Source organism: Penicillium taxi (genome assembly GCF_028828555.1).
Source record: "Penicillium taxi strain IBT 34144 chromosome Unknown utg000005l_segment0_segment0, whole genome shotgun sequence".
Lineage (NCBI taxonomy): Eukaryota > Fungi > Ascomycota > Eurotiomycetes > Eurotiales > Aspergillaceae > Penicillium > Penicillium taxi.
Genome location: NW_026643207.1, coordinates 1,871,313 through 1,894,568, shown reverse-complemented (window position 1 = coordinate 1,894,568; position 23,256 = coordinate 1,871,313). Strand labels below are relative to the sequence as shown.

At 46.3% G+C, this 23,256-nt stretch overlaps 7 protein-coding genes across 7 annotated transcripts; 4 read left to right on the top strand and 3 right to left on the bottom strand.

Annotated features, from left to right (window-relative positions):
* Positions 1-87: 87 nt before the first annotated feature.
* On the top strand, positions 88-702 carry N7495_008033 (oligoribonuclease; the record flags this gene model as incomplete). The annotated part of the gene is made up of 2 exons (XM_057210684.1): positions 88-135; positions 163-702. The coding sequence occupies 2 exons, from the start codon at positions 88-90 to the stop codon at positions 700-702; spliced, it is 588 nt and encodes a 195-aa protein (XP_057060227.1).
* Positions 703-1,012: 310 nt separating this feature from the next.
* Positions 1,013-2,805, top strand: pgmA (phosphoglucomutase PGM2; the record flags this gene model as incomplete). Its single annotated transcript, XM_057210683.1, has 3 exons — positions 1,013-1,065; positions 1,119-1,420; positions 1,496-2,805. The coding sequence occupies 3 exons, from the start codon at positions 1,013-1,015 to the stop codon at positions 2,803-2,805; spliced, it is 1,665 nt and encodes a 554-aa protein (XP_057060226.1).
* Positions 2,806-3,865: 1,060 nt separating this feature from the next.
* On the bottom strand, positions 3,866-7,708 carry N7495_008031 (Gfo/Idh/MocA family protein; the record flags this gene model as incomplete). The annotated part of the gene is made up of 5 exons (XM_057210682.1): positions 3,866-5,513; positions 5,830-6,337; positions 6,388-6,474; positions 6,528-7,033; positions 7,155-7,708. The coding sequence occupies 5 exons, from the start codon at positions 7,706-7,708 to the stop codon at positions 3,866-3,868; spliced, it is 3,303 nt and encodes a 1,100-aa protein (XP_057060225.1).
* A 697-nt stretch (positions 7,709-8,405) lies between these two features.
* On the bottom strand, positions 8,406-10,358 carry N7495_008030 (uncharacterized protein; the record flags this gene model as incomplete). The annotated part of the gene is made up of 1 exon (XM_057210681.1): positions 8,406-10,358. One exon carries the CDS (start codon positions 10,356-10,358, stop codon positions 8,406-8,408), a length of 1,953 nt encoding a protein of 650 aa, XP_057060224.1.
* A 1,253-nt stretch (positions 10,359-11,611) lies between these two features.
* erg13 (hydroxymethylglutaryl-CoA synthase) lies at positions 11,612-13,050 on the bottom strand (the record flags this gene model as incomplete). The annotated part of the gene is made up of 2 exons (XM_057210680.1): positions 11,612-12,810; positions 12,888-13,050. The coding sequence occupies 2 exons, from the start codon at positions 13,048-13,050 to the stop codon at positions 11,612-11,614; spliced, it is 1,362 nt and encodes a 453-aa protein (XP_057060223.1).
* Positions 13,051-14,123: 1,073 nt separating this feature from the next.
* Positions 14,124-16,759, top strand: N7495_008028 (M28 family metallopeptidase; the record flags this gene model as incomplete). Its single annotated transcript, XM_057210679.1, has 2 exons — positions 14,124-16,517; positions 16,577-16,759. 2 exons carry the CDS (start codon positions 14,124-14,126, stop codon positions 16,757-16,759), a joined length of 2,577 nt encoding a protein of 858 aa, XP_057060222.1.
* A 4,382-nt stretch (positions 16,760-21,141) lies between these two features.
* On the top strand, positions 21,142-22,439 carry N7495_008027 (uncharacterized protein; the record flags this gene model as incomplete). Its single annotated transcript, XM_057210678.1, has 3 exons — positions 21,142-21,294; positions 21,356-21,722; positions 21,781-22,439. 3 exons carry the CDS (start codon positions 21,142-21,144, stop codon positions 22,437-22,439), a joined length of 1,179 nt encoding a protein of 392 aa, XP_057060221.1.
* Positions 22,440-23,256: the final 817 nt, after the last annotated feature.

Below are 23,256 nucleotides of genomic sequence, written 5' to 3'. Positions count from 1 at the left end.
CTATCCAATCCGCGACTCTTTTCTATCCCTACAGCTCGTTAACAACCCATCCAGACACACAGGACCAAGACCACAACCACAATCACAATGCCACTAGAACCCTCAAAGGACCCCTTGGTCTGGATCGACTGTGAGGTATGTACTATATAATATCCATCCAAGGGCTCCACAGCTCACCAAACACAGATGACAGGTCTAGACCCAGAGAAAGACGTGATCCTCCAGATTTGTTGCTTTATAACCGATGCTCAGTTGCAATTACTAGAGCCCGACGGCTTTGAAACTGTCATTCATCATTCAGACTCAACCCTGGACAACATGTCGCAATGGTGTATTGACGTCCACGGCCGCACGGGCCTCACCGCCGCTGTTCGTGCTTCGAGCACAACTCCATCTGCCGCTGCCGACTCGCTCCTTGCCTACATCAAACGCCACATCCCCACTCCACGTTCTGGTCTGTTGGCTGGCAACAGTGTTCACGCTGACAAGGCCTTCCTCGTGTGTGAGCCCTATGCTCAGATCATGGAGCATCTGCACTACCGCATTCTAGACGTGAGTACTTTCAAGGAGGCGGCGCGTCGCTGGGGAAGCGATGAGTTACTTGCGCAGGTTCCTCCTAAACGATTGGTTCATCTGGCCCGAGATGATATTCTTGAAAGTATCGAGGAGATGCGATTCTACAAGGAAAAGCTATTTGGTTGAATTGGAATTTGGAATTTGAAATTCGACAATCCGGAGTTTTCTTAGAAATGGAAATATGGAGACGGTGTTGGGAACTGCCCCGCCTAAGGGGATGAACAATAGTTGGCAACTCGGAATAAAGGGAATTAATTATACAAAGTAGCTCAGGGGATTATCCCGGAATAAATTGAAAGAAGATAAATCCCCAATTGACTTCGTTAATGTCTCGGAACAGGGGGGGGCTTGTTAAACTAGTGCACGTAAACAACCTTCTCTGCCCCTCATTCCTCCGTTGCTTCTCTACCTCCTCAACTCTCCAATTATCCTCAAAATGTCGGTTCAGACTGTTTCTATTAAGCCCTTCACAGACCAGAAGCCGGGCACGTATGTTCCATCTTCTCTCTCTTGTTCTATTTATAACCCTAACATTCTTCTAGTTCGGGTCTCCGTAAGAAGGTGAAGGTCTTCCAGCAGGACCACTACTCCGAGTCCTTCATCACCAGTATTCTCCTGTCCATCCCTGAGGGTGCTGAGGGTGCTTTCCTCGTTATTGGAGGTGATGGTCGCTATTACAACACTGAGGTGATCTCTAAGATCGCCAAGATTAGTGCTGCCTATGGTGTCAAGAAGCTCCTAGTCGGTCAGAATGGTATCATGAGTACCCCCGCTGCGAGTAACTTGATCCGTGTGCGTGGTGCTACTGGTGGTATTTTGCTCACTGCCAGTCACAACCCCGGTGGTAAGTAGGCCATTTTATTCCCTCTCTTTTGCTTTCTTCTACTACGAGTCTGGTGGCTAACAACTACTTGAACAGGTCCCGAGAATGACTTCGGTATCAAGTACAACCTCGCTAACGGTGCTCCCGCCCCCGAGACCGTGACTGACAAGATCTACGCCACCTCCAAATCTCTCACCTCCTACAACTACGTCGATGTCCCCGCTGTCGACACCACTACCATCGGCACCAAGACCTACGGTCCCCTCGAGGTTGAGATCGTCCACTCGACCACCGACTACTTGACCATGATGAAGGAGATCTTCGACTTCGACCTGATCAAGGAGTTCCTTACCTCTCACAAGGACTTCAAGGTTCTCTTCGATGGTATGCACGGTGTCACCGGTCCCTACGGCGAGGACATCTTCGTCAAGGAGCTCGGTCTGCCCGCCAGCAGCATCATGAACTGCGTGCCCAAGGAGGACTTCGGCGGCGGTCACCCCGACCCCAACCTCGTGTACGCACACGAGCTTGTCGAGGCCGTTGACAAGAACGGCGTGCACCTGGGTGCCGCCAGTGATGGTGATGGTGACCGTAACATGATCTACGGTGCCAACACCTTCGTCTCACCCGGTGACAGCTTGGCAATCATTGCACACCACGCCAAGCTCATCCCCTGGTTCCAGAAGCAGGGCGTCTACGGTCTTGCCCGCTCGATGCCCACTTCTGGCGCCGTTGACCGCGTGGCCAAGGCCCAGGGTCTGGAGAGCTACGAGGTTCCCACCGGCTGGAAGTTCTTCTGCAACCTATTTGACAACAAGAAGATCTCCATCTGCGGCGAAGAGAGCTTCGGCACTGGCAGCAACCACATCCGTGAGAAGGATGGTCTGTGGGCCATCGTGGCCTGGCTGAACATCATTGCCGGTGTCTCCAAGCAGAAGCCCGAGGAGACTCCCAGCATCGCCTCTATCCAGAACGACTTCTGGCAGACCTACGGCCGCACCTTCTTCACTCGCTATGACTACGAGAACGTCGACAGCGAAGGCGCAAACAAGGTTGTCGGCATCCTCTCCGACCTGATCGCCAGCGGCTCTTTCATCGGCTCTTCCGTCTCCTCCCGCAAGGTCGTGGATGCCGGTAACTTCTCCTACACCGACCTTGACGGCAGTGTGTCCAAGAACCAGGGTCTGTACGCCAAGTTCGACGATGGCAGCCGCATTGTCGTGCGTCTGTCCGGCACTGGCAGCAGCGGTGCTACCATCCGCTTGTACGTTGAGCGCTACGAGGATGACAAGTCCAAATTCGGTCTCAATGCTCAGGAGTACCTGAGCGAGAACATTTCTCTGGCTCTGTCTCTGCTCAAGTTCAAGGAGTATGTCGGCCGTGAGGAGCCCGATGTCAAGACTTAAAAGAGTGGATTATATTTTTCAAGTGTGTCCCGCTGGATGGGAGTCACAGCCTTTCCTACCGACCGCAGAATCAATGCGTGATATAGGAATGGTGATTTTTTTATTTATTTATTCCATAGTAATGTTAGCAATCAGGCCTAAGACACAACCGTCTTCCAAGGTCCCAGAATTCAAGAAGTTGTCGTAATATAATCCTAGATATGTCGATATCCCCATCTAGAAATGACCTCGAGACTCAGTATGAAGACTGATAGACAATCTTTTGAACGAGAGATGTTAGCATTTGCGCGTACAGTCTACACCATATTGCACAATGCTATCTCTTCTCTAATCCAGAGTGGAATTGGCGCATATTGTGAATCTCAAGCCATAAGCTTCGTTTACCTATAGAAGAATCATCTCAAGCAGTGAATAGTGGCGGGTGAATACAAATAGTGAATGGTAAGAATATGGAACTAGGCTCGGAATAAGCAAGCTTGTTGAATATCAAGTGAACGGTGTTTACTACTTGTGAAGCCTACTTTTTCAGGCCAATGATTCTGTATCCACAAAATTATTGAAATGGGACTAGCGCCATTTCCGATCTCTCATTCTGGTGTATCAGGGCAGAATGTCAAAGTATATAATTTACAAATTCGAGTCCACTTATGTCCCTTCGGGGACATAGTCAGATGAGCAGATACAGCCCCTGTACTGAGGATGACACGCTCAACCAAAGAGAACTCACCAATTTTTTTTACTAAATGGCCTCAATTAGGGCTTATTTCCATTTTGATGAATATGTAAGGTTAGGCCTTCGAAACTGACTGCGCTTTCTTATTTTCTATTTTGAAATATGCAGGGCTATTTTCAAGCAGTCCACATGTTTACTCTGGCAATACAAGACCCTAGGTGAGTTCAAGGCTATTCCTGAATATTGCTTTTCGACTATTGCTTTTCAGTACAAGGTTTCGATCAAGCATTCCAGTCCATTATATGTGTCAGATTAACTTTAGCTTTACGCCGGGACAAGGTCGTAAATCAAATATCATCAAGTCATGTCAAAGGGCTCCTATCAATATCAAGAAATGGAAGCTCTTAGCTTCTCGTCCCACCATGTCCCCCATTTCACAACCTTCTCCTCACGTCTAGCCTCCTCAGTCGCAAATACAATCGCATGGCTCCGAACCGCCTCTTCCAACGTACAGCCCACAAAACGCGCTTGTGCCGTTTCAACATCTAACCCACCGTTGACTACGGCATCAACAGCCCGAACATACTGTCCTGCCAGGCCGTAATCACCACCACCATGCGACTCTGCTCTCTCAGGCGGTGGACGAGGCACATCTATGACAGACGTCTTTGCCGAAGCAAAGTCATAGATAGAGATGGTTTGGCTATCATATTCAATCTCACCAGTCGTTCCATAGACACGTCCCCGGCGCTCACATTGCTTCTCTGTAGGTGCAATCATATGGAACGAGGCCGTCTTGGCGAGTCGATTTGGCGGTTCGTTCTCGTCATCCCAGGCAAAAGTGACGACCTGGTCGTCACATACGTTATTATCAGCCTCGTATACACACCGTCCGTACCAGGGCCGCGCAGCAATATCCACATCAGGATCCGTGTCCTGATTATAATCCTCACTCAAGCGCGAAAGTAGATATGATTCAGCCGCAGCCTCACCCTCTGTCGTATAAACATCTTCGATATCCGGACAAACGATATCAACCGGCCACTTCAGGTGGCCCTTTGCGAAGTGTCGATCCTTATAGATCCGCAAGGCACTATAGCTACAGTCGCGCTCGGCAGGACACGAAAGGCAATTAGTAGCATCCTTTGCGGCGGCGGGTTTGCGCGCACGGCGGAACTGTGTCAGCGAGCCTGTAGATGAAATGGAGCGCGGAAAATGCGGCTTGTGGCCAGATTCACGCGCTGTCTCAAGAGAAGGCGGCGAGCAGAGAAGCCAGAGGATGAAATCGATGTCGTGGCAGGACTTTGTGAGTAAGGAACCGTCTCCGGTTGGTGTTGCCCGCCGCCAATTGCCGCGGACGTAGCTGTGGGAAAAGTGCCACCAGCCTACGGGCTCACAGTGTTCTAGCGAGACTATGTCGCCAATTACCCGGTCTGTGAGGAGCAGCTTGCGCAAGAGCATATTGTGTGGGCTGTAGCGTAAGACATGGCCGATCGAGAAGATATTCGTAGGTGCTCTGGGTCTTTGGGCGTCGCCCTCAGGAGGCTGCAGGGTTCGGTAGACGGTCAGGCAATCTTCCAGTGAGAGAGCTAGAGGCTTTTCACAAAGAACATGCAACTTTAGTGGAGAGATGGCCTTCAAGACTTCTATGTGAGTTTCGTCTAGAGTGCACACAAAGACCCCGTCCACGCCGACAGGGCCTTCATCTTTACCTTTGAGACTAGCGTTTTCGCGACGCCTTTTCTCCCATTGCACCCACTCGCGCCAATCGCTGAACTCTTGGCCTTCAAATGGAGAGCCTTTGCTGCCCCATATGTAGTTTTGGCCAAATTCTCGGCGCTTGAATGGGTGTGGCTCGGCAACGGCATGGATGGAGCCTTTTGTAGTTGTTGTAACGGCACGCGCATATGCGTTTCCACGAGATCCAGCTCCAATTACAAGAAAGCGTAGTGGCTTTTCAGTGGGGTGGTGGACTGGTGCATCGAGAATATCTGGCGGAGGGGGCTGGGGTTCTTTCATCGTTGTTGGGAGATTACTGTCGGCTTAAGTACAGATTGCAGTTCCAAGGTTAGTTTTGAACAATTGCACTGTGCAGCCGATCTCAAGGAGAATCGCGCAGGTTAAATTAAACAAAGACGCATTCTAGTGAAGAAGTAATCTGTCGAGGTTGAAGGACGTTGCAATTACATTGCGGGGAAGCTAGACATCATGTGATTGGCCATGGGGTAACTATAAAATTGGGGCTTTAGAAATACGGAATTCAATGACAATATGAACTACCAATGATAAAATTCAAATACCTGAAGGCCTACATTCTAGCTCACTCACTTTCTGAATCTAGCGATGCATACCGATTTCCCAGTCCACAGAACCACTCACACTGCTTCCCAATCCCTCTATCCTTCTCCAGTATCTCCTCTAGACTCCATACAATACGCTCCGCTCCAAGCCTGGCACCCTCAAGATTAGGAGCTCCAGGTCCTAGACGTAGTGCCGCCATTCGTCCAGTCATGTAAAGAGGAACATCCTCTCTCCACATAAGATCATCGGTTAGACACGGCAGTCCTTCTTGTACTTCAATCGGGTACTTTTCTGTGATCTGACTTAACAATGGCATCTCGCGTACATCTGCGCGGGCTCCCGTTGCAAAGTAGATGTAGTCTATTGGAGGGAGGTCAGGAATTGGCGGATCGGTTGTTAGGGTCCAGGTATGAGTTTCTGGATTATATGCATGGGACTCTATCACGGTGCGTGGGTGAATAGAGGCTCTGTGATTTGCGGCGTGGCTTTTGAGTATTCGGACATAGCGAGGTGTAATACTTCCACCATTTCGTGCAGCCTTTATCATTCCAAGACGTTCTAAAAGCAAAAGGTCAGGTCTCTTCTTCTTCAGAGTCAAAAATGCTTACCTTGGTCTGTATCGGCGGACCAGAAGGCTGCTTTCTCCCAGTTTTTATACTTTCCCATCCAAGGTAGACTAATATCAAAATGCTTGACTATGTATTATCAGCATAGGGATCGGTAACTAACGGTTCATAAGACAACTTACCCTTAAGGTCAGAGCGCATCAAAAGCCAAACTCTAGTGACTCCCTTTCGCACAACCATATCAACAATCTGTGCCGAAGACAGCCCACCTCCAACAACGACCACGTTGGTTTGCTCTCGGTATTGGATCTTTCTGCGTAAGTTGGAACCGGGAAAGGGGAATAACTTGATATCCATACTATGGCAGCAAGCCTCCGAACCTTCCTCTTTGCTCAATGGTCTCCAAGGAAACACTTTCTTTATATCCGTCCCACCGACTCCAATAGCGAGAACAACAGCTCTACTGTAAAACTTCTGGCCTGTTGAAGTGGTCACAGTGAATATTTTTGAGTCGAGGGAATCGGACAAAAAGTCATACTCGATATTCGTGACCTCCTGTCTTAAGATTTGACCTGGTTGATTGAGACCATAACGCTCGACAATGGATGAACAATAATCTTTGAAAAGGTCCGGCGAAGGGGAGAAGTAGTCTTTTCTATCTCGTTCATCAATTTCGACCCCAATCGCCCTGTTATTCAATTAGTGTTCATCGCAAAAGCAAATTCTTTGGTTTCTAATTGACTCACTGAGACTTTCCACTTTGTCTTCTCTTTTTTCGCTTATGTTTGCTCATCTCTTTACCCACACACCCGGGTATCTCCCATAGTTCATCCTCCCGTCCCATTTCCTGCGTATAACCCAAAAGGCCATCCCGATCTCCGGGGTCAACATGAAAGAACATGGGACTACGAAGCTGCTTGATTTCCAATGCACGAAAAGCATCATTCCACCTCTTCATCCATTTATCATCCGAGCCATCCAGGACTAGGGTAGAGTATGACGCTGCAGAAGAGGTAGACAACAAGGATGAAAGAGAAGGCTCTGATGATGTTGAGTCTATCGATCTTCGACGCTCCTTGTATGCAGCATTTTCTTCCCTGAAACAAGAACAGTTTTTCTGTTGTCCAAAGTTCCATTTCTCTGCGGGTGCCCCGTTCATCTTACTTCCACGTGCCTGGATGAGCTTCATCCGTCCCGCGTGCTTCTTTATCCAGTGATAGCGCTGGTGTTCTTCATCTGTGAACATTGCCGACGGTGTTTCTTCGTGCAAACGAGCTGCGACGCCTAAGCCACAAGGCCCTGCTCCGATGATTATGACATCGTGGAGATCAGCATCTCTTTCTTGGGATGGAGATGTTTGCATCTTGTTTATGATAGCTGGGATGTGACTTATGTGGTGTAGAAGTGGAATGATGATAATTAAGTTCCATTTGAATGGATGGAGAAGATTGATTATTGATCCCTTTTATACCCATACCGCGTACTGCAATGTCTCATCTGGCTATCGAGGTACCCTCCTCCAAGGTACTCAGGACTAGATCAGTACCGTATTGGGATATAGTATTAGAAATTCCCCACAGCTCTAGTTGCGTTATGACAATCGAGAACGGGGCATGACTTCAGACTTTTGGGGACCTTGGGAATTCGATTCCAGCTTCACTTTCTCTCTGATTCAACACAGTACAGTAAAAACATTAGTCTGTTATTAACATAGTAAAACTTCGAATATTGAAAAAAGAAAATGATCCACCAAATAATCAAATCAGTAACAAAAGAGAACCTGACACCAGATGACCATTTATTGAACTTTCAATTGACAAGGAAATATAGAGCCTGAAAATAAAGGTGTCAATATATTCAAAGACTAGCTATCAAGTAGAAAAAACTTCAAGGGGGAATAAACAGAGAAAACAACAATCATGAAAAAAGCTCTGTCAAATGCAAACAGATTAAAAGGATATTCGAAAATCATTACTCAGATAAATCATACAGCTTCAAAAACAACAATAGAAAGAAAAAGCCCATACATACATATCCGAAACTAGATATGAGATCAATACTTATCTATGCCACTTCTTCGCTTTGATCTCCGCATTTGTGGTTGTTCGGACGCCACCGCCTTCACGCCTGTGCCATGAATCCTGTGGCCAAACCCATCCACGAACACGTTTAGCGTCCCGCCGTTCACCAATCTGTGGTTCGGGAATCCACTTGTCCTTGGTTTCTGGCAGTATACGCTGTCGTGAGAGGGCGCCTGGTCCACCAACGTTGAGGTGAGAGGACGGTTGAGAAGGAAGAGGCACAGACTTAGACAGCATGAGCAGAAAGTATAAAGCCAAGCTTGCCGTCATGGGGGTAGCCGCGAAGCTATCATTGGCTGTATCTGACTCTGAGGCTGGAGAGTCAGACTCAGGACGGGAATTTGAGCTTGAATGTGAATGTGAAGAGCCATGGGAAGATGAAGAGAAAGAGCGTGTGCTGATGGGCGTTGCGAGAGCAGGTGCGTCTCCTGCTTGTGTGGCAGCGGTTTTAAGAGGAATAGCAGCGGCTATTTCCAGAAATCCAAAGTATGGGACGTCGTTGCCTTCGTCGCACCCAGCTCGAACGCAGACTAGCTCTATCTCTGTGATTATGAAGCCGTAGCGGCAGGAGTGCTCGCGCATGCATCTCTGTAGGTGTGCCAGTCCATTTAGATACTCGACGCGGCGGTGGGGAGCCTCGTTGCGCATGCCGGAATTCCAGCGATCGAAGCTCTTCACGATGCCGACCAAACGTCCTCGGGGAAGCCCATTACCCGTACAGTCTGTGTCTGTGGCATAGTTGGCGAGGAAGTGTGGGTGGCCGTGGTTTTTATGCCCTGTATGACGCATATCAGGTGCTGCGTAGAGTTGAATATGCTCCTGACCTTGGGATATAGCTACTGCTGCGTTTACCCGTGGTGCATAGAGGTCACCGATCAAATTAACTAGCCCAGGCTCTGATTCTGGTGCCAGACGCGAAGATGAGACTGCAACTGGCGGGGCGAGAGATTCTGGGATCTCCGTTTTTAATAGTTTGGTGAGCCCGTGGATCGAATCAAAGGTGGCGAGCGAGAATGATGACCAGTTTCGAAGGTTGCGAATGTCCCACCAGAAATAGTCGTGCATGCCCCTGGTAGGAATCACGCTCACGTTGCGGACAAGATTAATTGATTGAGTTGTCGTAGTCAAATAAGAAAATAGGTTTGTTGATGAGGGAGCTTCATGAGGACTTAGCAGATGTACTGGTGATTTCTGTGGTGTAGGCACTTGGCAGTAGTATCGAGGAGTTGGAACTGTCAATGGGCGTTGAGGGCGCACAGGACCAATGTGGGGGACTTTCATCGATGTTTCCAGTTGTGGCTGATGAACTACAATATTCGGGGTCACTGGAGTCACCGGTGTAGTCGGTGTTGTTTGCGCTTGCATATTGGGCACATATTTTGGAAGTTGCCGGTATGTAGGATACCCATATCGACTCAAGGTGGCCTCGTCAATATTAGATGTTGACATCGAGCGAGAGTGACCAGCAGATTTACGCTGACGGGTATGAACAATGGTCACTGGCGATGCCAAGGCAAATGAGCTGTCATTGCTTATCGTGGCAACTGGGGAAATGGGAGAGGCCAGGCTCATATAATCACCCGCATCCACTTCATTCCGCCGAGTACGAGGCCTACTGAGGGTATAAGGGGCGAAGCCTGGCGGGTTCCTTAAAGTTGACGAAATCCGACTTTGGCGACGAGGACCACCGGCAGATACTGGTTCAATCACCACATCTTGAGGCCGGGTCTTTGGTAAAAGTGCCGGGCCATGATGGTGTCGAATTGGAGACAGGCCGGGACTGGTGTTGCCTGTCACAGTGGACCATGGCGATGATGCATCTGAATATAGTGATGCATTTGACAGGTTTCGACTATGATTCAAGCCAACATAGTCCTCAAGAGGAAGAGCCGGTGGCGTTGTTGGTTGATAATGAATGTGTTGAGTAGACATGATAGAGTAGTGTTGGACTGATCCTGTTTTGTAGGAAGGGAGCCTTGGAAGATCTATAAGGGAAACTTCTTGATCAAGGACAGTATAAAAAACGAATGTAGGTCAATGTAAAGACCAGCGAAGGACAGGACGTCGTTCAAGTGGAAGCCCTTTTCTTGTGAACCTTGGAGTAAGAAAGACGCGATACAGGAGAATATCTTGGATATTAAATGGTAGTAGACAGGCTCAAACAATCATGCAGAAATGTCATACTGTGCATAGAAAAGGGCCCACTGACGAACTATAGTGGATCTGAGCAATCTGAAACATGGAGAAGGGGCTCCATCGTGACGCCTCCGAGGCTCCAAATCTTTTTTTGGTCTTTAAGAGCAGGACTTTCACGCGATGAAACGCGAAACTGCCGACAATTGAGCTTAATGTTGCGCGACAGGGGGTACTGAAACTCTAGTATGGGGCCTTTGTCTGAGCATAGTGCAGTTTCAGTGGACAGTCGCGCGTCAAGTGTTGCTATATTCAGCATCTGCTTCAGTATCAGTCTTCAGATTCCTTGTTAGGTTTAGTTTGTATGCAAAGTGATCGAGGACTTCTCAATTCAGCAACAATTAGGTCGCAATCTCAAGGTAATTAGCGGCATCATGAGAGCAGGGAATACCCTTTAGGGGTGAGAGCGCCATGCCTCAGGAATCGCCAAAGTGGGCGGTTAAGTAGTCAAGTGTCCGAGAATCTGTGATAAAAATAGCACATGGATGAGTATTGTGACAAAGAACCTTGAAAATGGGTAAGAGTCAAGGGAAAGAGATTTGATCTGAGTGTGATGGAAGTTGAGGTTCGGCGGCTACAGATGTCAGAATGTACGCGCTGGGGGTGATTCACCATCACAGTTTCTGAGACTGAAAAAGACCCATAATTAGCAATTTATTGTTACTAGATGTGCCAATGATTGGATCTAGTGCGCTAAGCAAATTGAATAGTATGTTATGTCATTATTTGGCTAAGTAGTTCCAATGTTAAGTTAGCCCTAATAACCCGAAGCACTGGAATTATCCAGCTTATCTCATCACATTCATTTTGCCATTAAGGGCAAAGGTAATAAACGAAAATCAGACCCAAAAAAAAATTAGCAAGGACTTTGCCTTGCATAGTCTATTCTGATGCAAACAAATAACGCTGAAGAATGGGGAATCTTTTTTCTGCACCGTCTCTAAAATTGGTCATGGCCAACGGCAAAAAGAAAGGGGGTATCGAAAGGCTTCTTAAGCCTTGACTTCGTACTTGCGGCGGAACATCTCATCAACCTCGGCGAGGTAGTAGGTTCCAGGCTGGAGAGTCTCGGTCTTTCCAGTAGGCTGGAAGTTCTTCTTCAGGTGGGCATGTTCGCGCAGCTTGCACATGGCATCATACTCAACAGGAGCGAGGACGGTACGGGACTCAAGGCGGTTCTTCAGGTCCAACTTCTCAACAATCTTCGAGACATCACCAACGATGTTGGCGCTGAACATAGAGGCAGCCAGACCACTACCGTAGGAGAAGAGAGCAATGCGCTTAGGCTCGCTAGGGGAGAAGGTAACATAGCTCAGCAAGCTAGCAATACCACCGTAGACAGTAGCAGTGTACATGTTACCACAGAGAGTGGCAACCTGGAGGCCAGGGTTCACACGCTCCGCGAAGCGCTTCTTGGTCAGAGCCATGAAGGTCTTCTCAACGGCCTTGTCGGTCAGAGAAGCCTCGTAGTCGATGGCACGAAGCTCGGGAGCTACCTCGGCAAAGGCAGGGTGTGTGGGGTTTGCGAGGAAGTCATTGTAGAGCATACGAGCAAAGGATTTTTGAACCAGCTTGCAGGTGGGGGCGTGATAAAGGATGTAGTCAAAGCGGTCCAGAGCAGTCTCAGCCTCCTCGGTCTTGCTAGCAACCTTGAGAGTCTCCTCACGGGCAGCATATGCCTTGTAGCAGGCATCGACGGCCTCGGTGTAGCAGCGGAGAGAGAAGTGGCCGTCAACAACGGGGTACTCGCTGGTGAGATCGGGTTTGTAGAAGTCGTAGGCGTGGGTAACGTAAGAACCGCGCAGACCGGGCTCGAAGACAATAGGAGCATCGGGACCAATGAGCAAGGCAACGCAACCAGCACCACCGGTGGGGCGAGCAGCACCAGCAGCGTACAAAGCGATATCACCGCACACAACAACAGCATCACGACCGTCCCAAGCAGAAGACTCGAGCCAGTTAATGCTGTTGAATACGGCGTTGGTACCGCCGTAGCAAGCATTGACAGTGTCAACGCCCTCAACGTTGAAGTTTCCAGAAGCAGCAAACAGCTGCATCAGGACGGACTTGACAGACTTGGACTTGTCCAGGAGGGTCTCAGTGCCAACCTCGAGGCGGCCAATTGACTTAGGATCAATTTCATACTTCTTGAAGAGGGATGAAAGAGTAGTCAAGCACATGGAGTAGATGTCTGAAGGTTGCATTATCGTTAATCCAAATTCACAATGTTCTCTCCTTTCTTAGGAGTTCAATTGTAAGAAAGCATACCTTCCCGGTCATCACAGAAGCTCATCTTAGTCTGACCAAGACCAATGGTGTACTTGCCAGCACTGACACCATCGTGCTTCTCAAGCTCGACCTGGTCAACACATTGAGAAGGGAAGTAGACCTCGATGGCCTTGATACCGATGTTTTGGGGGCGGGCAGACATAGTGAAGGTATGTGAAAGAGATGGGAATGAAGAGAAACAACAAGAGGAATTGAATGGAAAAGAGAGAGAATAAGTAGGCAACAAAGAAAAAGGAGGACGGTTGTGTACTCATATGTACAGTGTATGTTCGGTCACTCCTAATTTTTGTTTGGTTGAAAAAAAGTGGGTATTTTGATAGTTAAAGATAGAGATTGGGTACATTTAGATCTGTTCCCTTGATCCGAACACAATTCTAATGTGAATGTACTTTATATTTCAGGCACCAGGGGTCTATGGTGTACAGTAAAAATCCCCCGTACTCTTAACTGCGGGTAGTATCAAGTATGATCCTCTTTACTCCGTACTTTCTACCCCTATTAGCCCAATATTATCCCTTGAATACTTTAAGTTCTCGATGAATCTCAAATTCCTCTGCCCTGATAGTTACCGTGTAAAATAGAGTATACCTGGTGACCATCCAATTTACATCAACAACGTAGTTCCCCCTTTAAGGCGGTGTAGATTCCACGTGCAGTGTTTAGGCCTTAAATATAAGGTGTCCATCTATATAGAGTTGAACAATTCAGAGCCTGAAAAACAAGGGTTTGACATACATCAAAAGTGTTGGAGAGTATTACTCCGTACAGAAGGTGGATATAATAGATACCTTGGTTGTGCTAATTGGTATTTATAACTAGATCTACGAGATATCCGCCTCTAGGGCTTTCTAGTCCATCGCGATCTATGAAACACCATTTTGTACTGGCTTAAGAAAATAGGTTTTACATGTAACTAACTAATTCGTGCATGAAATTTATATAATCAATTGAGTCAGTCAAATCTCTCATAGTTATTGGTCTCTTGTAATGACTATAAGCGTGTTATGGAGTAGATAGGTGGGTCGCGCCACACTTAGATCATTGATAGGCCAACTATCACCTCCTCTCTCCATCAATCTTACCCCCAATCTCGCCTGCCAAAATCTGGAGATAATGTCTACTCGCCTTTACTAATTCTTCAGACCATGATATTACGGATCGCTATTTCCGTACCCTCCTCTTATCAACGCTCCTGGGAGCCTTCCCCATAACACCATGGGCGACGATAAGTACGATTACCAAGCCCTCCCCATTCCCTCCTATGAGGAGGCTACCGCCCAGGCTTCTTCTTCTCGCTCCGACCTGGGCGAAAGTGACGGCAACGATGTCGAACGTCAGGGGCTCCTCAGTCATGATACCTCCCACTACCAACCACCGACAGTTGAATCAACACGTACAAGTCTTGATGATCTCGCCTCGTCCGTATCGGGCTCGGCCCGGGGATCTACGGAGGAGTTGCGGAGAGAAATAGACCAGATGGATATTGATGACTCTGAACAAGGATCTTCAAATAGTACACGATCTCGACTTCGATCTAGTTTTTACAAAGGCTTCTCAAGTCTGACACGGACGCTGTCGGCCATCCAACGACCCCTGCAACGATACCTCCCGAACCTACCGAGCACCTTTAACCTCGATTATGCCCGATCGCACTGGAAAGATAATGCGCCCATTGTGTTGCTCCGACTATTTGCCATGCTGCTGGTTATTGCATTGGTCTACGTATTCTTCATCGGAGACGTCTTCAATCTCAACCAGCGCATGATTTTAGGCAATACGTATAGTTCGGCCTCCGTCGAAAACTTTTTACAGGGACACATCAATGAGTCCAATATTGCCGAAGATCTGAAGAGAATAACCTCCTTTCCACACGTCGCCGGCACAGAAGGCAGCTTTTTCGTGGCTGAGTGGGTAGAACAGGCGTTTAAAAAGGCGCAATTCGACGAAGTCACCCGGGAGGAATTTCAGGTATACCTGAATTATCCCCGCGAAGGTGGCCGCAAGGTGGCCATCATTGATCCACCCCATCTGGTTTGGGAGGCCACTTTAGAGGAAAATAGCGATCGGGTTCCCGTATTCCACGGGCACTCCAAGTCCGGAAATGTGACAGGACCTCTTGTCTACGCTAATTATGGAGCTCGTGAAGACTTTCAACTACTCGCCGACCGTGGAATTTCACTCGAAGGCTCGATTGCTCTTGTCCGCTACTATGGAACCGAACCAGATCGTGCCTTGAAGATCAAAGCCGCCGAGCTGGCTGGGGCGGTGGGTTGCATCATATACTCCGATCCTTCCCAGGATGGTTTTGTCAAAGGCCCAGTCTTTCCAAAAGGCCGATATATGCCATTTGATGGTGTCCAAAGAGGCGGTGTCAGCTTAATGTCCCAGGTGGTCGGAGACGTCCTCAGTCCCGGGTTCGCATCCACTCCAGAGGAGAAGAAGAGGCTGTCTCCGCAGGACAGCCCTGGTTTAGTGCAGATTCCAAGTCTTCCGATTGCCTGGCGTGATGCGCAGCGACTTTTGCAATCTCTTGCAGGTCATGGCTCCAAGGTTCCAAATGAATGGGTTGGTGGAGTACCAAAAGTCTCGGAATGGTGGACAGGAGATCAAAGCTCGCCTATTGTTCATTTGATGAATCTGCAGGATGAAGTGGAAAGAATGCCCATTTACAACATTCACGGGACTATTCTCGGACTAGAGGAACAGAAGAAAAAGGTCATTATTGGCAATCATCGAGACTCGTGGTGTTTGGGGAGTGTCGACCCTGGCAGTGGAACTGCCGTCTTTTTAGAAGTTGTGCGAGCCTTTGGTGAGCTTCTCACCTATGGGTGGCGGCCACTCCGTACCATTGAGTTCGTTAGTTGGGATGGAGAGGAGTACAACCTCATCGGCTCGACAGAGTATGTTGAGAAGGAGGTGGAAGCCCTCCGAGCCAATGCATATGCTTACCTGAATGTTGACGTGGGTGTTTCCGGCTCGGGATTTCGCGCTTCAGGATCTCCGGTCTTTGAGCGCTCAGTGATCCAAATCTTAGGCCGTCTCTCCGATCCTTATGCCAACAAGACGCTGAAGGAAATTTGGCTGGAGAACGGCCAAAAGCTTGAGCCTCTCGGGGCTGGTAGTGATTACGTTGCTTTCCAGGATATTGCTGGTACCTCTAGTATTGATTTCGGTTTCAAGGGCGATGGATTCCCATATCACAGCTGCTACGAATCTTACGAGTGGATGGAGAAGTTCGGCGACCCTGGATTCCAGTACCACAAACTTCTTGCCGAGTTCTGGTCACTTTTAATCCTAGACCTAACTGAGAACCCCATGCTGCCATTTGATATTACAGCATATGCTTCACATATCGCCGGTTGGGTGCAAGACTTGGATAACTATGCAAAGTCCAAGAATGCTAAAGTCAACATGCAACCAATGTTCACATCCGCAAGTGAACTTCTAGCCAACGCGGAGAAGTTCGAGTCGTGGAACCAAAATTGGCATGATACTGTCTGGGGCTCCGGCGGATATGAAAGTAACGTCATGGCAAATCAACGTTTGCTACACAACACTCGCATGGCTGGCCTTGACACGGCTCTCCTGGATCTCGAAAGTGGAGGCGGCGTAAGAAAATCATCTCATGCTAATTGCAATATCATGTTGGCTTACATTAAATTTTCCAGATTCCCAACCGCACTCAATTCCGCCATGTCGTCTTTGGACCTGAATTGTGGTCTGGCTACGATGCCTCCATTTTCCCTGCTATTCGTGACAGTATTAACACAGGAGACTGGTCACTCACTCAACACTGGATCGACCGGATAGCGAACGTGATTCACCGCGCGAGCGATTCTCTCCTGGCATAATTGTATTCTACTGTACTTCACTTGTCCCTTGTCTTTTTTTTCTGCCCATTCAAATTATGCATACCCCACACGCTTGGCATATCCTTCATTCAACTTGGGCGCTGTACAGCCTCGCCCTCCTTGGATTTCTACAGTATTCACACCTTCCTGTCTATGTCTTAGCATATTTGGACCGATTTTCGTTCGTACATATACCAGTCGGGTAAATGGGTATTCGCTACCCAGGTATCAACTCCAGGATGCCCAAGTGAGAGACGATATCAATACATATATATATATATATACTATGTAGCCCAATTTCATTGTTTTGTTCGTATGTTTTGCCTAGATCATGTCGCAAGTCACTCTCTACTAGGTAAATGAAGTGGAATTTCTGATTTCCACGGATCAGCTGTCAACTAGTATCTTGAATAATACCTTTACAATCGAGATAGAAATTCAATGTGATAGTTCCAAGGCTGTGGGCATGCTAGTAGCTTAGGGGGTGGAAGGGTGAAAGGGATGTGAGTTCTAAAGTAGATAGTAGGGAAAAGTGAAGGGTGAACCAATTGACCACCTTACCGGAGCCAGAATGATAGTGACTTAAGGATGCCTTAAAAGAAACAGGGCAACTTCCTGGTGCGATTTCACGATGTTATGAGCTTTAAGGACCTTTTATTCCACTATGGCCTGTCTATGATAATATTTATGATTCACATCATGGTAATTTCTCGGTCACGAATTTACTGACTTTTTACATCAACTCTAGAACATCTACTCTTGGAATTCACGTTCTTACTGAAGGCAGCCATATCTATTATACTACGGGTCTAGGGCAATTGGAAAGCCTAACAGCCATATTTCCACTAGATGTTTCTGAATCTGTTAGCGATAGGATTTTCGCTGATGGAGGCGTTCATTATTATAATAGGCTGGGAATTCAGTAGGGGATCAAATCCCAGCATCTGGAGTTATAACTAGCTCCCAACTGAATTAATCATGAGACTAATGCAAAATTATAACGGTTGCCAGCAGGTCAAGGTCTTAGATTAGTACCGCATCTTTAATAAAGGTTTAGTTCTGTTATTTAACGGACGTCTTTGTAACTAATTTGAGAGGCTCAGTGGGGCAAAATGCGACTCATGCCGTTCACGAAGGAAATATGCTCTTATGGATCCGTATTCATGTAGAAATTGGAAAAACAGTACAGAGCAGCAGGTAGGCACCTAGACAATTCTCACTTATGACCTTGGAACTTTTTGGACTTTTTAAAGCTAATGACCATCGGCTCAGTAGTCCTATAACTCATACACATATATATCATTATCTAGTTATCAGGAATTATAGAAGCTGCTCAGAATGATGAATGGGATCGGAATGGGTCGAGGCGCCTGTTTTCGTACATTTAAATAGAGTCGCCAGACGATAATTAAAATTATTCAGCCCTAAAACAGGTAGCACAGATAACTGTCCCCGTATGAAGCCATTTTCTCTACGCAGTAGAGCATCTCGCTGATCAAGATTCAGAAAGTTCTAAAATTAGAGATCTCATAACACTTCTGTTCAAAAGAAGCGCTAAACAGGGAGTGGAGTCGACCAAGATGACTTCGATGAATCTATAATCAATCAAACTAGTTTGCTTTCTGCATAGCCGGCTGTTTCAAATGTAGACAATCCTTGGAATCATTATTCCAAAGAAGATAAACGCACTATACAGTCTATTAATTAATTCCAGCTTCTAGAGTATGTCGTCTTTTGATATTAGCCAAGGCTTTATATCTTAGAGCACACAAGACGGCGAAATCTCGGCCTGCATCATGTGATACTTTCGGCGTTTAGAATCTCAACGGATGCATAAACACCAACCATCCTTGTTACCGCCAAGAAAATAGCTTAACCTCTTTTCTTATAGGACGCTCACTCCCGACTTTTGAATACTATTATTAGGAGACCTGTAGGTGCATGAGGTATTGTTCAAGGTCTATATCCCTGTCTCTGTGTTGTACCTACATACGACAAAGAATTCTCCACTAAAGTTCAACCTGTGAGGAAATAGAGAGGCTTGGAATGCACATGGAAGTCACCGATATATCTGCAATCAGCTTTTATGAAAGTGCGCTTCGAAAGTCTTCAAAGGTACCATATGCACAAACCTCGGCTCCAGGCCTTAGCCTTTTATGATCATTGCCGATTCAACTCCGGGGAATCCGATCCGAGATAGGAAGGCTTCAGGTTAAGAACATACGGAAATGTGAATTTTCAAAGGATCTGTCTGATCATATTGGCTCAGCTGAGTTCATGCTAATTAGATAGTGAGCCTTGGAAAGAACCAGGCCTTACCTTGTCATACAACAATACGATATGTATTTTGTGCCCGGGTGGTCAGTGAGCCAGATTCTCACTAGTCCTCAGCACTAAACACTGATCTCAGCAGGATATACACATCCAAAGTGTGGAATTACGGACCTAAGTCCGTATCTTACTGACAGCCCCCACTTGATTGAGACCCTTTTAGGATTAAGTACTTAATTAACTAGCCATCAATCGGACATAAACCTCAACAAGTGCAATACCATGTATGAGCGATCGATGACTAGACTGTATTCGTACATGTGGGGAAACGGTACATCCTTTATGTACACAGTAAACATAAGCTGAAAAACATTATTAACGACTGGAGACATCAGGGTTACATCCAGCCCTGAAATGCAACAAGATCCATAGTCCAAGATAAGTTAGTTTACATACTCTGTAAATAGGTACCAGGCTATTTTATCCCTCGAGATCTCGGATGTACTCTTTTACCCAGTTGCGGAATACCGGCACTTGTCCATGCATGCCAGCATCGGAATCCTTCCAAGATTCCATACTTTGACATTTCAGCCACATCGGAAATCGATATTCCTACCAATTTATATGGATGTACGGCCCGAGTGAGGTTATCCTTGCAATTTCTATTTGACCTTCGTTTGGTTCATAAAAGCTATTACAACATTACCATGTCTATCTCGAACTATAACCTCGGGAGTTTGTTTTTATAGCCTCATTGAAATCTGATACCTACAGGAATAATTTATGTATAACATTCAATGATTAAATTAATGGAAGGCCTAGAAAGGATCTAGCCCGGCACATCATCGCACTAGGGAGTGAGATAGACCTGATAATCTGGAGGTGGTCTGTCAGAACTGGCGCAGCCTAGTTTCGGAGCCCTCATTCCCTTCCGTCTTGCTATATCTCACGTTAATATTCGACTTAAAACAATTATTGTCTGATTATAGACTTTCGGGGCAATATAATGTACTTCGCTCTGCTATCTCTGCTTGATACATCGAGTTCTGTTTTATAAACTTAAACTTTTAAAATGGCCCAATAGAATGGTGCAAATAAGCCTTAAATTTAAAGATTTGGAGTGAAACGTGCCCCCTAATTGTCAGAAGTGTCAACTATTCCTAGTACATGCTAATACGCAGTCAGTGCGGTACTAGTACCCTAGTGGAACCGACCACCCGTTTTCTGTCAGAGGAACTTAGGCCCATTTTTCTTGGATACATCCATTTTTCCTCTTTCATGAATCATGATAGCCTTTTTGGCGTCTAAGACTTTAGCCCGGCATTACTAGTCAAGAAAGGAAAGTTTTATGAGAGGACAATTAGTATTGCGTGGCTGATACTTCTCAAGTAATTTTAACCTGTCACGAACCTTGGAACTCTCTGAAAATAATAATCACTGAAAATTGGAAATGCAAGGTATATAGTATAGAGGTTGTTTTGTAACAAAAACTGCTTATAATTGAAAATTCTGTTTATTATATAGGCTATTAAGATAGAATTGATTGATTCACAGGTCGAACTTAGTTATCTGTTACTCTGTATTGTATAAGATAAGTTTGACTTGAATTAGTCTGTCAATTCAGCTAATCCATTTTAAAGATGCAAACTCTTCTATGTCAGGGTTTAACGTGTCATGGTTCGACGCTAGAGCAAGACTAGTGGAATCAGCTTTTTTTTCTTTCGGCCGGTGGATAAATCACTAAACTTCAAGGCCATTTTTCAGCCTAAACTACATTCTTCGAAACCATTGGTTTATTGATTGTCTTATAGATCACACGGAGTGGATGCCAAAGTACCTACGCCGTAGGCACAGGGCCCAACACCGTTGACTAATGAATTAAAAGCCTTTCATTCTAATTGTCTAGGTGCTTATTTATCAGGAGATTGTCTAGATCTAGAAAAATATACATATTATCTTGCCCACTTGAATAGAGCCTTGGAATTTCAATCTTGGAATGTTCTTTCATTTTTTCCCAACTTGAAACCTTAGCCTTAAAACTCCATGTACACGCATTACATTACCCAGCACTTCATCTGAGACTTCTATTTCGCCTTTCGGTGATTTCCAGTATGGGCTACTACGGAGGTGAAGGGCCTATGGTCAATGGGGTCCTTGCAATGATGCTTGTCATAGTCATTGTTTGCGTAGGGCTAAGGCTCTATACTCGAAAAATCCTTTTAAATGCTCTCGGTGCAGACGATATTTTTGTTATTATCGCAGTGGTGAGCTTCAATCCTGCTTAGTATCGCTGTCATAAGCTAATCTTAAATGAACAACGTCTAGATTGCTCAATTAGTGAACAATATATTCATCGGCATATCATCCCACTACGGTCTAGGGCAACATTATGAAGCTATAGGTAGTCCAGTGATTTATATCGAAGCCGTCAAGTGGGAGTTGTTTAGCCATGCCACTGAGATCTTCTCCAACGGAGCTGCCAAGTGTGCCGTCGGGGTTTTCCTTCTTCGAATTTTGCGAACTAAGTGGCATATCTGGTTTGTCTGGATCAATCTTTTCATCACAGCATTTTTTGCAATTTTCGGAACTATCACTTGCATAATACATTGTTTACCAGTACAAAAGTCTTGGAACACAACACTGCCAGGAAAGTGCTGGATGAACTTTTCCACATTTGGTTACTTTGTTGCGTGTGAGTACCTCCAGACAATCTTGGAAGTTTCCATCCATGCTGACTTTCTTTTTCCTAGCATGGTACACAATCAGCGACTTTGCTTTTGCAATTCTTCCGTGGTTTGTTATTTGGAATTTGAACATGAAGAAGAGCGATAAGATGGTGGTTGCTGGCGGCCTCAGTCTTGGAATCCTTGCTGGAATATGTGGAATTGTGGGAATTGTGGGAATTATTCGCCAGACAACTGCTGCAGACTTCGCTTCCGTTAATTATCTATGTACGCTCCAATTTTTCAGTATCCTTGATCTCTACAACAAAACTGACACGGTTCTAGATTCCTCAACATCACTGCTTGTCTGGTCCTCGACGGAAACCGCCCTCACAGTGATGTGCGCATGCATTCCGATGTTACGACCTCTATGGAATCACACCCGATATGGACCGGATAGAACGAGCAACGCAATTTCTCCCAATTCTTCTTACAAAATGCGCAAGTACGCCAAGCAGTCCAGTCAGTATACCAAAGACACTGGCACCTCTAGATTTTCCCAAGACGGTCAGAAGTACGGCATTGTGTATCCCGAAGAGGCTCTGGAAAAAGGCAGTCCATATCAGAAGAATGGGAATTACAGTGCAAGCCACAACAGTGATGAAATCATGTTGCGAGGCGTTGCAGTCATTGAGAGGACGGACGAGGTTGAGGTCTGCTATGAACATGTTGGCATGGCAGTCTAATAAACACGTTTACTACACTTACGATATCTTTATGTTAATTCAAAATATAAACCAGAATAACAGCATATGAGCCAGATTCTGTCAAATGCCAGTTGCAGGCCAGGTCCCATAGAAAACCTTGAACTAGTTCAGCAAATTTGTTCAATAATATTTCCTTTGGATCTGCTTTGATGGGGCTTGCCGTGTTTAAATCGAATGAGTCCAAAACCGATGGTTCGGGTCACCTTGTCTCACGATTCTCGAAGTCTGCAACAACCTCGGGCCCTAGCATACTTCAAGTTAGTTCCTGCCCAGGCATAGGGTCTTCATGCGGGGCACGTTCATTATGTTTTTAGGGATGATGTTTCAGCAAGCTCTGAAACCCGAAAGTCAAAGGAGCCGTACTTCTTTTTTGGAATACGCTGGGTATAGGTCTGACATCTGGTCTATCATATTAGCCCTTTGTTTATACCCTATGCCCTAGTTGGCTGTGTAGTTTCGACTACGTACTACTTCATAGCCCAATTATCGAACCCCTCTCTAGGAGTAATAGGCAACGTATTCATCAATCAACTGCTCCTCGTTTGGCAGTCGGGAATTCAAGGTTCCTTTTTGTACCTATAAAACCACTTCTTTGAGCTCTCAGTCCCTCAACTGTCTCCTTTGGTATCAATAGTTCCCAACATCCAAAGTGAGTCAACTCATGAACATTGATCTGACTACTTCAATCTAGCATTTGACGACCAGGTGGCCATCAAAGTGTCGTACGCTAAAATTCTCTGTTCATGGTTACATGACTATTGTCAGCGCACGCGGTGACTGTCCAGGGTCCGCAAAA